Source organism: Triturus cristatus, chromosome 8, assembly GCF_964204655.1.
Source record: "Triturus cristatus chromosome 8, aTriCri1.1, whole genome shotgun sequence".
In the NCBI taxonomy this organism is placed as follows: Eukaryota; Metazoa; Chordata; class Amphibia; order Caudata; family Salamandridae; genus Triturus; species Triturus cristatus.
Window position 1 is genome coordinate 1,257,607,301 of NC_140591.1, and position 18,461 is coordinate 1,257,625,761.

The 18,461-nt window shown below is 40.0% G+C and overlaps 1 protein-coding gene across 1 annotated transcript in view; it reads right to left on the reverse strand.

The window, feature by feature from the left end:
* NDP (norrin cystine knot growth factor NDP) overlaps positions 1-13,673 on the reverse strand; it is a 164,932-nt gene extending 151,259 nt beyond the window's left edge. The window contains exon 1 of the mRNA XM_085622955.1: positions 13,369-13,673. Coding sequence (XP_085479081.1) covers positions 13,369-13,542 — 174 coding nt within the window. The 5' untranslated portion in view covers positions 13,543-13,673. The remainder of the gene's footprint in view (positions 1-13,368) is intronic.
* Between the last annotated feature and the right edge of the window lie 4,788 nt (positions 13,674-18,461).

Consider the following 18,461-nt stretch of genomic DNA (forward strand, 5'->3'; position numbering starts at 1 on the left):
AAAATATCGCCGGTTTAGCGGCAGAAAACTGCCACTAAAGCGGCGATAATGGGCTTGATAATATGCCGCAGAGTATTCCAATAGAAGCTCAGGTTCACACCAGAACATGGACTTCTATTGGAATTCTCAAGGGCATATTATCAAGCCCATTATCGCCGCTTTAGCGGCAGTTTTCTGCCGCTTAACAGGCGATAATTTTTAATGCTGTTCCTGATAATATGCCCCAGAGACTTTTTAATTAGTCGTCTTCTCTACAGAGAACAAACTAGTTTCATGTTTTGGTAATGAGACTACGAGTTTAGCTAGTTAGAAAACATAAGTATCCTATCGTGTTTGTGTATGTAATTGAGGAATGAGTGAGACAACTGAACACGAAGGCCTAATTCAGTAATAATTAGCTTTGGCTTACACTTGTAGTACCTCTAAAGGAGGAGCAAGCCAAGAATACTAAATGAGTGAATCTCACCTACTCTACACTAGTATTTGTGAATCAGGCCAGAGGTACTTATACAGAAGCTCATTTATGCTTGGGAATATTCAAGGGACAAGTGTATGCAAATAATACAAATCGAAGAAAAACTGTGTCCTCTTTGCACTTTTTAGGGTGTTTGACATTTTGGGACCAGATCAAAAAGACACTAAAATTGTGTAAAGTACTCCAACAGTACTGCGTTATGTATTTAAAAATACTTTTGTGATTCTGCCCCCAGAGTATCTGACCTGGGTCAGGTAATCTAAAAACTGTTGATGTCAGAGAAAATTAAGTTACATTTAATTTTAACTTTTAGAAGAAAGTTGATTATTGGTGGAGATTTTCAGTAGTATATGGAAGTTAGTATTTTTCTATGGCAATGTGCATGTTAATAGGTAATATTCATAAACAACTAAACTCATGAATACGGTTTTAAAATATTTATGTGACATGTTTTGTAAGGTACGTTTGATTAGAGATTTCCCATTGCAATTTTTGTAAAATATATTTTATAATGATTAATGCTAATAAAAACATTTCACTTGATGGCGTTTTTGAAGCAGAGGCAGAGAAGCTGGTGTAGAGTATTTGAAAAGGTAGCATAAAGAGCGAAGAGGATTTTACCGACAATTGGAAAGGTGGTTAAGAAAAGACATTGGGCCTCATGTAGGTAGCCAAATACCGGTCGGTAACGGCCGATTTTCGGTAATTATACCGTTACCGACCGGTATTTTGGCTATTGGTATGTAGGGGGACAATTATTGGTTTCGGAATTTACCGAATCGGTAAAATTACCGATTCGGTAATAATACCGAATCGGTAATGTTACCGAATCGGTAACTTTTCCGAATCGGTAATTTTACCGATTCGGTAAATTCCGAAACCAAAATCGAGATGTAGGGGGAGTGTGTGGGTGTGTTTAAGAGTCGGTATTTACCACCAACTTATAGTTGGTGGTAAATAATCAATGTATGTGTTTATGCATTTTTACGCGCGTAGCAGTGTGCAATGTGGCATACATACATGCCCTTAGGGCATGTATGTGTGCCACATGTGTACACATGGCCGAATCAGGGGTGCAACAGGGTGTCAATGTGACACCCTGCCACCCTTGCATGTGTTCACCACATTACCGAATCGGTATTTACCGATTCGGTAATGAGGCATACCTTCCCATCAATGGGAAGGTATGCCTCATTACCGAATCGGTAAATACCGATTCGGTAATTACCGAATTGTAACGAATCGGTAAAAAATACCGACTCATTACCTACATACGAGTTACCACTTCTAAAATACCGATTCGGTATCGTTCGGTATTTTAGAAGTGGTAACTGGTATGCTACCTACATGAGGCCCATAGAGAGGTTGTCAGCAAGCAGTACTGGGAAGTGAGGAGTGAGGCAGCAATGGGAAGGATGAGTCAGCGCTTGAAAATTATTGTCAGATTCAGTAGATCAGTAAAAGTGTGGGAGAGAGGCAAAAGGTGCTTTACTATTCATATTTGAGTGGAGAGAAAAGAGCAAAGTCAGTAGCAACTGCGACAGGTATTCGAGATAGAGATGAGGTCTTGCATGTTTCTGGGAAGTTATTTGTTGTTTGTATGTGGGGAGAGGGTATTGATACTATGTTGTATGATGACTTGCCAATAGGAAAGCCAAAAAGGAAAGGTTGAATGCCTTGAATAGTGCAACCGTTTGTCTTACACCTTTTTCAGAGATGATTGTCTATGCAATCTGGATGGCGCAAATGGCTCATGTTGACCAGGCAAGAGGGATAAGGCCGGCTTTAGCGCTGATGGCACCAGGGGGTAGTGTCGCTCCCCTGCCAGCAGCGCAAAAAAAAAAAAAAGATAATAACCCCACGTTTATTATCATTTTATTTTGTTTACAGGAGTCTTGGGGCAGGGCCAGGGGGATAACAGGAACCCACGGAGAGTGGCATGCCCTGTTATAAATGTGCATGACGGTTTTGGCCGGCTGTCTCAGGTCGGCCAAACCATCATGCGCATTGATGCTCTCTTCAACACAGCTGCATTGTTGGTTTGGAGACAGCAAAGCACAGGCTCCCAGTCTCCCTTGGAGCACAACTGATCGGCGCTCAGGCCAATCCTGAAGCTGCTCTCATGTGTGAGAGAAGCTTCAGGTTTGGCCACTGGGGAGTCTGGGAGTCTTTGCCTCGAGAGGAGCCACGAGAGGAGCAGAAGACGGCGATGCAGAGGGTTGCAGGCGGCAGGTAAGTTCTTTTTTTCTATCCTTTTTTTTGTTTGTTGTCTTTTCACACTCCCTCCCTCACCTCTCCCCTCTCCTCTGACACCGGCCGATACTGAGTGGCAACCAGTGCAACAAACATTTTTGGCGGCCTCCTCATGACATAGTTCTCCATGGATACCCTCACTACCACCCTCCAACAGTGCCCCTTATGTCTCTTAAGCCACTCTCTCACATGCATTTATTGTTTTCTAGAGCTATTGATAACAGTTTAGGGTACCCCACACACACATTATACAGAGACATAAAATCATACCTGTGTAAATTAGTAAATGGAAATGTTACATAAGACAACGAGGATTGTAAGGTGTAGGAATCATGTCATCCGTACCAGTAGACAGTATATTTTGAAAGTGCTTGAACTGGAGAAGCACAAACTTAGGATTTAAAAAATACCACAGTGGTTGTTATGACTTTGCTGATAGGAATGTATTTCTCTCAAACAAACCTTTTTAGCAAAAATAGGATAGTGAAAGACTGGGGAAAAACATGGTTTTTAACCTATACCATGTAGTTTGCAGTTATGAACTGGAAGAAACAAAAGAATCTCTACGTCAAATGCAGTAACCCACTGAGCTATCCACATAAAATACATTTCTGTGACCTGCATGGTGCACGTTCTTTGGAGCAGGCACATTAACCCTCTGTGCTACTTTATGAGGAGTCAAAACTGCCGCTAAACAAAACTCTTATCTCTCTCCAGCAAGAACATTATTATTTTTGCCTGAAAACTGCTGGATACAAGGAACTCTGCAGCAGGTGCTTTTAAATCTGTAAGTTATTTTTATTATTTCCGAATTCTTAAAGATCTTTCAAGGCTTTTTTGCCAATTGGTTCCTTGGAAGATTCATCAGAAACCAGGCAGTTGCATTTTGAATGACCTGCAACTTCTTGATCAACTTTATTCGATTCGATTGAATCTTAAATGTTTGCATACATAAAAATAGCAAGGCAGAATATACATAGGAACATTTTGTGCAAAGATTAAATATACAGTACATCTATTTTTTTTCCTAGGTCATATTATCCTAGCACTGATTCTAGAAGTTTGAAGAAAAACCTCCTACGTTCTACAACATATTTATACAAAATATTAAAAACCCCTAGAATTACTAAAATGTATATTTCTACATTAAAAAACAAGACTCAATATAAGAAAAATTTTGTGCAAAGATTAAATATATAGTACACCTAATTTCTTTTCATAGGTCATGTTATCCCAGCACAGATTCTAGGAATTTGTAGAAAACATCCTACCGTTCTACAACATATTTATGTAAGATATTAAAAACCCCTAAAATCACTAAAATTTAAATTCATTTTATGATCCATAACGTTTCCTGATTAAAAGTGCAGTTCTAATGAAGTTGAGCACAGCACTGCAGATTGCTGCAGTAGATAATGACCACAAATAATTAAAACCCTCCTGATAGGAACAGGGACGGATTTCCTTTAAAATGGGCTTGATAAAACTTGCCCTTGAGTCTTTATAAAGTGTGCAAAACAACATAAAGTGCATAGTGCTCTGATGGGCTAAATTATTACAGGGACAGGGGGTTAGTCTCTCTCACCAACCTGCCTGATTGGGGAAAGCCACAAGAAAGTGCATTGTGCAAAGACGGAATCTGGTCATTAGGAAACGTGATTGAACGTGCCTGGTAAAAGACAAGTAAAATTGCTGTTGACTTGGAAACACACAATATAGTAATCCATGGTCGGGGTTAGACATACATAATTCAGTAGGAAATGCATTTTTTACAACCTGTTTCATGTTTTTTTGGATTCCCTCGAGATTATCATAGTCATTTTCCAAGCCTATTTTATAAAAGGTTTCTTTGATATAACGTAGCCAAGGGAGTGACATTGCGTTATCAAAATTTATACAATCTCTAAGGATACTTAGATACTTGAGAACAATAAGCCCTCTGAGGTCCAGATTTCCCCCATAAAATTAATGGGGCAATATTTATCCTATCTTTTACATAATCCAGACCCACTTCAGAGTGACAGAAAAAAGTTGAAGAACTGCTAGGAATCATCAGTAACCTTTATAAAAATGTGTTCTCTAGAATCTGGATCTGGGAACTTTTATGGTAGCCCCAAACTCCTGCGCTAAAGGTGGCTGCTGACACACATTTCGATTTATATAAAGTTAAAATTTCTGCTACCGGCTTATGTCCGAGTTTACCAGCAAAGCAAAAAAGCCCCTCTATTATTCTGCTGGTATGTTGACTCCTAGCCACAATTAGATTATCCCAATTTAATTTATTATTAAAAACATTATCCAAGTAAGTAAAATTTGACACCTTCTCAATAATTTTTTCCTTTCCAATAAATGTTCTTGTTTTTGTTGAATTGAGACCGCATACCATAATAAATGATTTACTAAAATTAACCTTTAAGTCCAATTCCATCATAAATTTGGTAAATGCGTTCAAACATTTTTGGAGGCTATTGGCCGTTAAGGACATCAACACTGTATCATCTGCATAAGACAGCAATGGAACCCGTTTACCTTCTATGCTTGGGAAGTCCAATTGCTGTTCTAACAGGAATGATTCAAATCATTTTGTGTATATTAGGAATAAAATAGTGGCCAGGATGCAACCCTGGCGTACCCCCTCGGTGGAGGCAATGGGCCTAGTCTTCTCTTCTCCAGGACCAAAGCGAATGGCTACAGTAGTAGACGCATGTAGCCTACGCAACAGGGTAATGAGGGGTTCTTCAAAACCCATAGTTTCCATCAGTGTCCACAACTTCCCCCGGCTCACTGTGTTGAAAGCACTGGACAAGTCCATGAAGGCCAGGTGGAACGACCCCTTCCTGGCCTTCAGGTACTTGCCCCTGATCATGGACAAGTTGAGGCACTGTTCATTTGTTCCCATCCCCCATCTGAAGCCATATTGAGTATTCAATATAAGTCCAGAGGCATTGGCCCATGACTACAAACGTGCAAGGATTACTCCCCCCATTACTTTGCACGTGGCGTCAGTTAAGGAGATTGGCCTGTAGCATGTGTGGTCATACCTGTTACCTTTTTTAAAAACCGGGATTACCACTGCATTTCTCCATGATAATGGAATATGACCCACTATAACTGTTTTAAGAACATTTAGCATCAGGGGGCCCCACAGTTGAAGATTGCTTTTAAATAAGTCCAAGGGCACCCCATCTGGTCCTGAGGCTTTCGCGGAAATGCCCTTTGCTAGGGCTTCCTCAACCTTATTTAAGGACAGGGCTGAACTAAGTTGACATGCTGTTTGTAAATTAATGGCTATTTCATCCCTTTGCTTTTGTGAAGAGACACCTTTTGGGTTAAATATACTCAGAAAGGGAGACTCCCAAGCTTCCCCGGTTATAGTAGAATCCATACTCCTTGTGTCGTTGGAGAAGAGGGGACGATTTATGACTTCCCAGAAACTCTTGGAGTCCTTGAGAGCGCTAGCTCTTTCAAGGTCTTCCCAGGCCAGTCTTCTCAGATTCTCCTTTCTACGCTTAATAATGCTTTTATAGGTCTGTCTAACAGTCTTGATCAGAACCCTGTCACGGGGGACTGCGTGCAAAGCTTTCTTCAGGTCTTTACATGCTTTTGAACATTCAGCATTGAACCATCTTGTTTCCGGTAAGTTCAGACTCCTCACTGTTTTAGTTAGGTTTTTAGCCACATCTTCACAAATACATTCAAAACATTGGATAATAGCATCTGGATGGGAGTCATACGCCAAACATGTCATGATTTTACTTCAATTTGTTTTTATAATAATCGCCTCAAATTTAGCGTGATTTATGGTGCTCCACTTTAACCTGACCCCCTGATTGCGATTGTGTTTTAATTGGTAAGCATCACCCCTGCCCTTCTGTGCGATAACATGCATGGCAGCAGAAAGGGGATTATGATCGCTAGCAGGGTTTGGTTCTACCGCAAAGCTATCTACAAGGCATGCATACTTATTAGAAATTAGCATAAAATCAAGTGTGCTGGCTCTACCACCGCCCTGATAAGTTGGAAGCTGGGCAGAAGGAGTACTGACCAGAGTATCAATCATGCATAAATTGTTTACTACAATGATAGTATTTAATGCTTCACCCTCTGTGCTACTTCATGAGGAGTCAAAACTGAAGCTATTCAAAACTCTGATCTCTCTCCAGCAAGAACATTATTATTTTTGCCTGGAAACTGCTGGATACAAGGACATCTGCAGCAGGTGCTTTTAAATCTGTAAGTTATTGGTTCCTTGGAAGATTCATCAGAAACCAGGCAGTTGCATTTTGAATGACCTGCAACTTCTTGATCACTTATTTAGAGGAACCATAGTAAAGGGCAATATCATAGTCAATATGTCACAAGGTGAGGGCCTGGATGATCAATCTTCTGTCTGAGAGAGGAAGGAAACTGAGCATCTTTCTCAACAGCCTCTGGACCCCAAAGCAGTTGGCTGCAAGCTGCTTAGTCTAGTATTCCATTGTGAGGCTTGGGTCCAGTCATATACCAAGACTCTTAATAATGCATTTAGGGCTGGGAAGTCCCTCCAGACATTGTGGGATATGTTTGCTGATATTGTTACCCAAGAGCATAACCTCTGTCTTGTCTTAATTAAGTTTTGGATTACAGTCATGTGGCTGTATTGAGATGACTTGAGCTGGGATCAGGGGAAATAGAGATCACCAGCCTGGTATCATCAGCCTAGGGGATCAATTTCAGTTTGTGGAAGCATACAATAGCAGCGATTGGATGCAGATAAAGATTGAAAAGGGTGGAGCTCAGGGAAGACCCCTGAGGCACCCCACAGCGCAAGAGTGTCGGAGTAACATAGTTGATCGAGCACCTGGAAAGTTATGTTCTCAAGGAAGGAGGATAGTCACTTCAGTGCATGACCGTCAATGCCTACCCTTGACATATAGTGGACAAGAGTGGCATGGTCCACCGTCTCAAAGGCTGCCTTGAGTTTTAAGAGTATTATGGCTGCTGAGCCTCTTTGGTCCAGCAAGTATCTAGCTTCCTCGATCACAGCCAGAAAAGCTGTTTCAGTGTGCTGTAGTGGTCTGAACCCCATTTGCATGGGGTGGAGGATTTCATTGGTCTTCAGGAAAGCAGAGAGATGTGTTTTTCTAGGAACTTTGAGGTGCCAGATAGTAGTGAGATCGGCCTATAGTTACTCAGACAGAGGGGGTCAAGAAACTCAGAGAGAGGGGGTCAAGACTGGGCTTTTTTAAAAGTGGTTTAACCACTGCATGTTTCTAATTGCGAGGGGACCTGTCTATTAAAAAATGAGAGATTAGCATAATAGGGTGCTGTCTTTATGGAAGAACTAAATTTGAATATGAAATTTGCTAATCCCCTAATAAACCTTTATGGTTTGAAACATCACAACACTCTTTCTTCCTTGTGGAGCCTATTGTGCTTTACATTATTGAAATGTACTGAATTTGATGTTTAGCCTCAGTTGGAAAAAAAAGATTCATCAGAGAGCGCTTCATGAACCTGAATGTACACCAGAATTTGCACGAAACAAACCGCGTTATCAAGGCTTACTTTCTCCTTTAATGGTTGTTTAATACCCTACCACCATTTTCAAAGCTATGGGAGTTTCCTGTAAATGATGTCGCAAGAATGTGTTTTGGTTTAGAACCTCAGCCAATTGGCAGTTCTTACAGTTGCTTGGCCTCTTGTATGAACAGAGACCACACTACTTGTTCATCAGCAGAAATTGCTTTATGTTTTATTCAGCTCACAGCCTTTACATCTTGTGAAGTTCTGAGATTTGACATTGTGCATGTTTGCACAGGACAGGTTCCAAGACATAGTTCTGGTATGCTGTGCAGCTGCATGAATCTCCTGAGATAAGTCTGCTGGTTTCAACACTGTGTTGCACATTTAACCAATAACTTCATTTATGAATCTCAACTACTCAATTATTCAATGTAGTATTCCTTTTTGTGGTTTATAATTTTACTTTATAAATCTCTGTACTTATGTGCTTGTCCTTCTATTTGCTACCCCCGCAGCCCTACGAAAAAACGGCATTAAATTATTTTTGCAATTATTGCTTTTAGAATGCTGAGGTACAGAATATGAAGGAAGCTATACCACAATACAAGGTCATTTCAGTGACATAAACAATACATGACAGATGTACACACTTCTTGAGCACTAATAAGCCTCAGTCATATGTATGAATAAATGACTCCTCCTACAACAAATATTCTGGACAGCAGAAGAATTATCCCCCGGAATGTTTTTTGCCCCTGACTTCTGTGATGTATGGATTCAAGGATGTCCACAATCATAGATATGCAAACAGACTTAAACCACCTTTTCTGTTTAACGATCAGTAATAACATTAGGGCAACTATGATAAACATCTTTATTTCATATAAGGTTAAGTGGAACCCTTCAGCAAAACTCTAACCATAAGTATATACTTAATTGTTCAACATAACTTTGTAACCTAGAATGAAGGAATGCCTTTGTACAGATTTCAGCTCAAAAACACTAAAACTGCTTACAACCAATTAAGACAAATGTATAAAATAACTAGATATTTCATAAAAATATATTCACATGAATCTGTTAAAATACATTACATTTATAAAATATTAAATCTTATTGTGAAATAGTTAATTTATTGAGACCTGAGACATCTTTCTTAGGTTCCTGTAACATTTCGAACACAGTTAATAAGCTGAACAGTTCCCTAAAGTAACCTTTTCTGCACTATGCAGACACCACTTGTGGACTGTTTTCTCTATTCTGACCATGTCTCATTGAAAAAAGATGCGAAATATGTTCTGCTTTTTTGAGAGCTGTGAGCACAACATCAAAATATGTTTTATAATTTCAATTTCAATCCACCACTTGCTTTTAGATTTCCAGATGCAATACTAAGTTCTCTCAGTATCCAAAATTGAGATCTGCTTATCCAAAATCTAAGGAACTTCTGATCTGTATTTAGATTTACAAGTTCTGGTAGACATCTTGTAGTATAGAAATAGGTGACAGCAAACAAATAACTTTCTTGGTGGCTCTTGTGCTAGTGTTACATTATCCCAGAACTTTAATATTCACTCTGGTCTTCAAAAATTTCTGAAGGTTGCAAAAATCTAATACTGTGGTGTTTGCAGCTGAATAATCATACAAGGTATTGATTCAGTACCTGTTCAAACAACATCCTATGATTCAAGTTCAGGTAAAATATTTGAAAAATGTGAGTTGTATGGAATCCTCGATGGGGAATTCCACTATTTTGATGCTCTACATTTCATACCATTCTTTTGAATTGGGTCATATTTAAATCAAACATATGAAATTGTGCATACTTTGACTTACGAATTTGAACAGGCTCTAGTGCAAAACATCAACTTAGCCCTAATTGTGAAACACTCATTATTTTCCCGCTGGTGCTCAATAATGTAGTAATTAACCATTGCTATGTTGATTGAAAATGGGATTTGGATATAAGATGTTAAAATATGAGCTGCCATTTGCTGGAGAATCGGCATGAGGCTGAACATATAAAATGACCACAGTACATTGGCACATGAGAATCTAAGCTCTCAAACCTGAATTTGTGATGTAACAGAGGAATTTTGAAAAACCAACAACAAGGTCCACAATCCATTGGTGGACCAGAAAAATATTAAGTATTATTTAAGCAAAAGTACAAGTAAACACCTAACATACATTGATGTTGGTTTGTTGGAATACAATAACTACGTGTGTTTTTGGGTAGAGATATTTTTTGGCAAATTTCACTAAAATTCTGCTACAACTTTGCACAATTGAAAATTTCAATAAAACATATGTAGATAAAATGAAAACATGCCACCTCTGGTACAAAGGTGGTCTTCTTTTTCTGATAATATTATGTCTCAAACAGATACTGGTGCCGCACTAAAATCATAGGAGAAGTCTAAGTGTTCTCACAAGTCCTTTCCCTGCCTGATGAGACCATATTGACTGACATCACATGCCACCAATGACATCACAAGATGGTACGGTAAAGAACATATTGATCCTTATAATACATAGTCACACCATTCACCTTCCTTCCTCGCTCTTTGCCTCTTAATATATCCAATATACCGTGGTTGCTGATACTTTGCATAAATGTGAAATCTGTACTGTGAAACTAAGCACAGCAATATGCAGTTTCTAATTAACGGAAAATATATTTTATGCACTTTAATGTAAACCTGGTGCTTTCTCCAACTCTATATAGAGTGGCATAATCAAACATGTGGTGGGAGGGGAGCACCGCCAATTTACAGCGATGCTCCCTCTCCACCAAACTCCAATAAACCTCATTGTGTTCTCAAAACTATCCTGTAAAGCTATTACCACAGAGCAGCAATGCATATTGCATTCTTGTGATGTCACAAATAATCTGCAATAAAATAAACTATTCTTAAGACGTTGTCAAAGGATCCCATATATTCCAGTTCCATATTGTGATACGGTGTTACAACATTGCATTATAAGACACTAACCTAAATTATGATGATTAAAAAAAAAACTAGGATCCGGCAACTGATCACCCAATCCAGAAAGAAAACAAAACATATTCTTCAGAACACACTCCATTCATAAACATTGCAAGGACCTCCCCAGATCGAACCCAATTTCCTTTCACATTACACAAACCACTTCTTAAGTAAAATATTTTGCTAATTTTCTCCCAGCTTCACACAACCATACACTAAAGAATAACCAGAATATTTGATTGCTGACTTCACTAGATGTGAACGAAACCGCACTCAGCCTAAGAATGCACTACAATGCTAAACTATTTATATTTGCGCAATGCCAATGTGAATAATCTACATTTATAAAATTGAAACATTGGGTTCCACAAAAAGGTAAAGAATATCTGAGAGACATTATAGTGAAGCAACACTCCTCAAAATTAAGGTACTTACAGAAAGCAGCAAGCTGGCCTTTGCCGATTATGACATCTATCTATTCCAAGATCACTCTTAAGGCACTGTGATTCAGAGTCTGGTCACAATCAATTCCAGGAATAAACACTTAAATACAAATAGATCATACTTTTTGCTTGGCATTCATTAACAAAATGATTATAACTCTCTAGGAAGGTAGTCAACTGCTCTGAGTATGCATATTCAGAAACTGACCAGAGCAAGGCCTAACATGGTCTTGAACCCCCTGGCCACAGAAGAATGATGACACAAGAAACAAAGTGGAGGAAGTTGCGATAACAGCAATAGAGATACCGAGGGGGTGCGTAACTACCTGAGGAGGATGTTTCCATACTGTTTGAAGAAGTTGTGCCTTAGGCCATATCTGATGTCATTTTGTGCACTACTCACACATCAGCTATATTTAACTTTAATGACGTCTCGGCTGCAATTTGTATAACACTTACAAACAGGTTAAAATCCTCATGACGAGAGGTAAAAAGCAACAATTTCCTTGAAATTGTATGTGGCAATTTGGTGAGAGAAGATGTGTAGCTATTTTCCACTTGTTTTTGTCTTGGAGAATCAATAGTCAGCTCATCTGAAAAATGAGAGTCTCCAAAACATAGGGCTACTAGGGAAATTGTAGTATCCTCAATCACAACCCCCTAATTTACACCTAGGCTGACCTGCACACTTCACCAAACAAATTTGCTGCGCAATACATAATTCAATTTGTATTGCCAACATAAATATTGTATCAACTTTAGCCAAAGTCTAACTACAGGGAAAGTTCCAGATAGATCAATATCCTTATGGCAAGTATAAACAGTGTTATTTGTCTCAGCAAATGCTTATGCAGTGAATATTGTATCACACCAAATACTTCATGGAAGATTATGGGACAACGGCAGAGCAAATGGGAATTAAAGCAACACTCAAACTTAACTTTAAACAACAGATGATTCTTGTCGGGAAGTTTGATGTATTAAACAGCAATGGATCAGACAATAGAAAATATGATTAGCTTTAGTTTTAGGAGTGTTTTATATGACACTATAGGACCACTTTATCTCTAAATCCAGATTTGCCATTCTCCACCTCTTCCAATCAAGAGATACACTCAGTGCACGCTTGTGTCAATAATAATGTGGCAAATCTACCCTGACAGTAAAAGTGAAGGATCTATGCTTTTTATTTGATGCTGAAGTGTCCCTTAAGGTTCAAATGCTGTCAGTAACCAAACGTTGTTCTTCAACATAACCCAGCTCAAGCCACTACAGCCCCTTGTCTCACAAAGTAACCACAAACTGGAGGCTGGGGCTGCAGTGAATGCCCATCTCAATTACTTTAATACCCTCTACATGGGGTTTGCCAATAAAATGTTGGATAGACTTCAAAGGGCTCAAAATTCTCTGGTGCTGGCTCTTCGGAAACTGTAAAACTGGCTTCTTGTTAGAGGATGTATCACAGTTAACATTCTATATATAACTTAAATGCTTCTATCAGATGACTCCTAGTTAATCTGAGTTCACGGGGGTGCATTTCGGACACTACAGTTCCGGCTCACACCCAGAGTGGTAGGAGAAACATGAAGACTCACTTGTTTATATAGGCAGCATTATGACCAGCTAGGGTGATAGGCCCTTCAAAAATGTGGTTACTCATTCACTCATGCGTCAGTGCCTTTGGATCTAGAACTTACTTTACCTTTGAGGTGCACTTGTGCACTGGATGGTTTATGGAATCAACATAGTGGTGCCTCATACAGCGGGAAGGATCCGAGTCCAAAAGGAAACCATTGTTCTTTTTATTGTCTGTATCTCCCATGAGCGCCATCAAGGAGAGCATCACAATCCAGACAACTAGGACATGATATCCCATTGTTAATGTAAGCTTACGGGATGGGCGGCAGGAGGTTTCAACAATGAATCCAAAGAGAGGGGCTTGGCCAAGTTCCTTCAACAGAGAAACACCACTCTGGTTCCAGGCTTGTGCTTGTCATTGTTTCAGGTACCGTGGATTCCTGTGATTGTTGTAATCCATCAAATCAACTGCTGCTGCTGTTCTGCAAACAAAGACAGGAAAGAAAAAAATTATAATAAAGCACACAGCTACAGACATCAATACAATAATGATGATTAGGAAATCAAAATCTGTACTAGAGATCATCAATCCATAACCATGAGTAGAGCTCTGGGACTTCAATAAATAGTCTGGTATGCTCTTTCATACAGATTATTACTAATTTCACTGAAGTTTGGGGTATTTTATCAAAGGACAATTTGCTTGTAGTCCTGCATTTGGTTCAATCTTTGTTTTTTAAAGTGAACGTATAAAAAGAGCAAGCTTTTAAATGGACTACAGTATTTCCAGAAGTTGTCTACTTTTGATCAATTACATTTCGCTAATTGTCACCACATGCACAGAGTTTTTAATCCCCTTTGGTCCCTTTACGCTAGAAACCAATTATTTTCGTTAAAATCTCATAATTAAACAACAGATGGTGGTTGATGTTGTGAGTATGGGAACATCATATTTAGAAGTAAAAAGCTGAGTCTATGCAACTATATTCTTCATTGATTCTGGATAAATAATATGTTTGTAAAAGTTTGGACTAAATGCGTTCTATTATTCCAATTAGATTTTGGTTTAAGTGAACAAGAGGCTTTTCGAACTTCTCAGATAGGGCACCAGGTGTTGCCACTAAGGTTAAGGAGTGTTCATAAGATCAGATATCGCTTTTGAAAGTTTACTACATACCATGTTTAGTTCTTGTCATCTTAAATCCAGGACCAACAAGATCATAGAATCACAGTGCAGAATAAAAACATAATCATATCATAGATCATGGCAGGCAGCACATGGCATCCCTCTGTGGGTGGCAACGCAAATGTTCAGGGAAAGAAATATGTTTTGTGTTTGAGGAGTGGCGGGAAGGTAGGGCCTGACATATGACCTTCACGTCGAAAGATGGTGCTTTCAAATGCTCATGCTGCCATGGAAACTCCCAACCGCAGGGATTGGATGTGTGTCATGATTCTAGGGCTGGTTTGTAAAATGTTTGGTCCTCCTCTAATATAGGCGTAGTGCGACCAGGCATATCGTGCTTGCAGCTAAATACTTTCTGCTCTTTATGGGGGTGGGGGTGACACCGGTCAAAATATGTGACATATATTGGAAGGTCTGGGATCCCCTCATGGTGAAAAAAGTTACTCGTTTTAAAGCTCGTTGTGCATCTATGAGTTGCATTAACTGCATGGTAGGGTATTTCTTTTGCTTTTAGTATTTTTAAGCTCTATGTTTTGGTGAACGCGTTTCCTTATTAATGCTGCTTTGTATATGTTAACCTTGTATGGAGGCCAATCAATGAGCTCCCAAGCATTCGCGTCCTCATTTATAAGAAAATAAACTAGCGCAGCTCCGCAAGTGATTTTGCTGCACTCTTTGTAAAGGTGCGTGCATTGCGGAGATGATTTTTTTTGTGCAGGAAGGTACATCTTCCTGTACACGCATAGAAAACAAAATCTATGAAAAATAAATATATTTCTCCTCGTTGCATCCCTTCTATGCATCCCCTGAAGATGCAAAAGAATTTGACGCATTCCCAGCTTTACAAAACATTGTAAATTAGGGAATGTGTAAGGTTCCATGGATGTTATGTGGGAACACCCACAGCAACACCCATGGAATGCCCCTTCAACGCAGAGTAATGCATGAAACGGGCCCATATTTACAAGGCTATGAAAAGTCACGGAGGGGGATTTTACGTGGTCTTGTAAATATGGGCAAGCCCAGTGCCCCGCGGATGCGCCCAAAAAAGTGATGCACCGGCAACGCAACAGGCTTGTAAATCTGGCCCTCAGTATCATAGCCACTGATGTATTGAGAAAACACTGAGCCAATCAATATGCTCAGAGGGAGAGCAGTACTTCTTGCCCATTGCCTCCTGTTCCTTAATACCCGGGCTGCTATTAAAAACCAGGCCTATTAGTTGGTCAAGATGTAGAGCTTTTATATGTGGCAGAATCATGGATTTCTGGTTTGATCCTATACAGAGGGCTGCCTATACCTTAATTTAACTACATGGATAACTGAATGGGTGATGTTATCCACACTGATTTCCCTTTTTCCCTGCAGACTGATTTAATTACAAAACGATTTTCTCTGTCCGCATCAGTGCTGTAGGGCTTGTATGTGTCCTCTTACCCCCACCCCTAATTTTCATTGGGATTTGATTATGAACTGAAATGAAAAAGTTTTTGGGTAAAGTGGGTTAGATCTGAAATCCCATTTCAGCCCCAATCCCTGGTTTCCCTGAGAGATATCATAACCCCTTTTGACAACAATGTACATTGTCAATTTTCAAAGTGATTACTGCTTTACAAATCTATTTTTGCTTGTAAGATGCAGAGTTTCTGGAACTCCCTCAAACACATGTTCTTCAACCACCAAACTGGGGAACCATGAGCAGCCCTGATAAAATTGTTCAAACCTGCCCGCCTTTTCCTTCTTCATGCTATCTCTCTTAATCGATCCTTTCTCTCTCTCCCCTTCTTTACTCTCTCTCCCTCTTTCATTGCTTTCTGTATACCTTCCTCCTCTCTCCCTCTCCTTCCCTTTCTCTTGAAGTCAAGCCATACCTACTGCAATAAACCTCAGGGAGCCTTCGAAAGTAACAGAGGCACCAGCAGTGGCCCTGGACTTTCAAACCCAATCTCCAAGGGTTCAGACCCACTGGGGAAATGCCCTGTGGAATAGAAGGCCTGTCCTGAACCAATAATAAGTCTCTAAATGGTCTTTAACAAACACCTATTTAATTATCAATTCTCTCTTTCAGTTAGGACCAGAAAAGATTCATCAAAGTTATACCTATTCTCCCAAATTCCCTTTGTTCTGAAGCTGCAGGAAAGAGCAGCCATTAGACAGTTGGGACTTTTGCAGGATCACCTTCATTCTTTAAGCATTTTCGCACCAGGCTTTACTCGGTAAAAGATATAGCCATTGCCTAGTTTCAGTGCTGGATGTTGACTGGAACCTAGAAACTAACTAATATATTAGTGCCCTGGGTTTGTTAGATCTGCCATTTACATTTGATTCTGTCACCCACGGGGTTCTTCTATGCAGTGCAGCTCTTTACTGTGTTTGTTTTTTTGTGCATCTGAACTGTCAGTGAGATGCCTGATTCCGATGCCTGTCGGACCGAACATCCGACCGCCGTCTTCCCGAGCCCTTTACGACCGCTGAGGCCAGGTAGTTTCTCCTTGCCGTATTACGATGCAACTGCTGCTACCACGGATGTAGCAGCTATGGTGGAGCACATATCCCTGAATGTGTCATTGCAAATGCATACAAAACTCACAGAAAACATGTGAATTGTACACACAGGCATGACATATGTAGGTATATGCCTTATGCACCGTGTACCTCATTGCTGAAGTGTGTGCGGAATGTCCAGTCAATGGGGATACATACCGCAGAAGGACTTACCTAGTTTCTGGTGCCCACAGGATTAGAGTCATCAGGGTTCAGCTGCCGAGGTGTAGGGGGAGGAAGGGATCAATGGTGGAGATTGCAGGAGAGAAGCAGATTGGGGTGAGCATGAATCCTAAATCCTCAGTTTCTGATGACTCCTGGAAGCCGGTCACACCGCCAGGGTCAGCTCATTGGAAAGCCACATCGTAATCCGGATGGCAGTCAAAGAACCCTTTACTGCCCTATGGCTGCTGTTGTTCTCCGATCACCATCTCAGCGGTTGGAGAAAAGCTGTCGGAGGTCTTTCTGCGGTTGGTCAGAGTACAGAATACATACATCATAATCCAACCGGCATCGTAATGAGGTCCTAAGTGCCATTCTGCCTTTGCGTCAAGTATGTTATGGGAGATGTTCTATGTGGGTGTACCTGTCATCTTTATATTTGTTTGATTCCACCTGCAGGTCTGTTTCACTAGTTTAGGCTGCCTTAGCTATCCCTATTCTCCTCTGGATGGATGAACATGTGTGTACCTTGTACTAGTTGCCAATAAAAGAATCATTTTCTGAGGGTACTAGAGGTAATAACAGGTCCCAAATAGAATATTTATTCTTAGAAGTGCTCCCTCTATTCCATTGGACGTTGAGCTCATTCGAACACACTAGGTGCTTCAGATATGAAAGTGATGATGAAGCATGCCATGAGAGGAAACAGGTAAAAAAGGGTCAAAAATTCAGCAGGCCTAGTATTGCCTGTTTCATTTTTACATAGCCCATTACATCTGCACTTTGGGGGCCATTGACTGGCGCCTAGTGACCAAACACTGATTTCAAGATATTTTGTAAGGTATATAATGTGTATTGCAAGACAAGTCCATGCTTCCTTTCAGAAACATTCTTCAAAACTACTGCACCCACTGAAAAGTGCTTCTCACACATGGTTTGTATCCCGTTCTGCAGCCTCCGCTACGCTCCCTCAGATAGTTTTCCTATCTGGCTGTAACACTATGGGACAGACTATCCGATGACTACTGTCTTCTCAAGATACTATTTAAACAACACAAGAGCAACCCATATGTCCCTCTGAACTGGGTAATTTGCACTGAGCAATAACAATGTTCACAGGGAACTTATTTTAACTAAAAAATTAAACGATAAGGTGGGTCAAGAATTACCGATGTTCTCTTTCAGAAAAGGTAAAAATATAAGAGACCATCTGGTTCATTCTGATACCAGTATCACCAAATCCAAAACAACTATCAATGACCTTTGGGCTTTACCACCAATAACGGGTCATTTTAAATGTGGAAGCTGTGTGGCATGTAAATTTA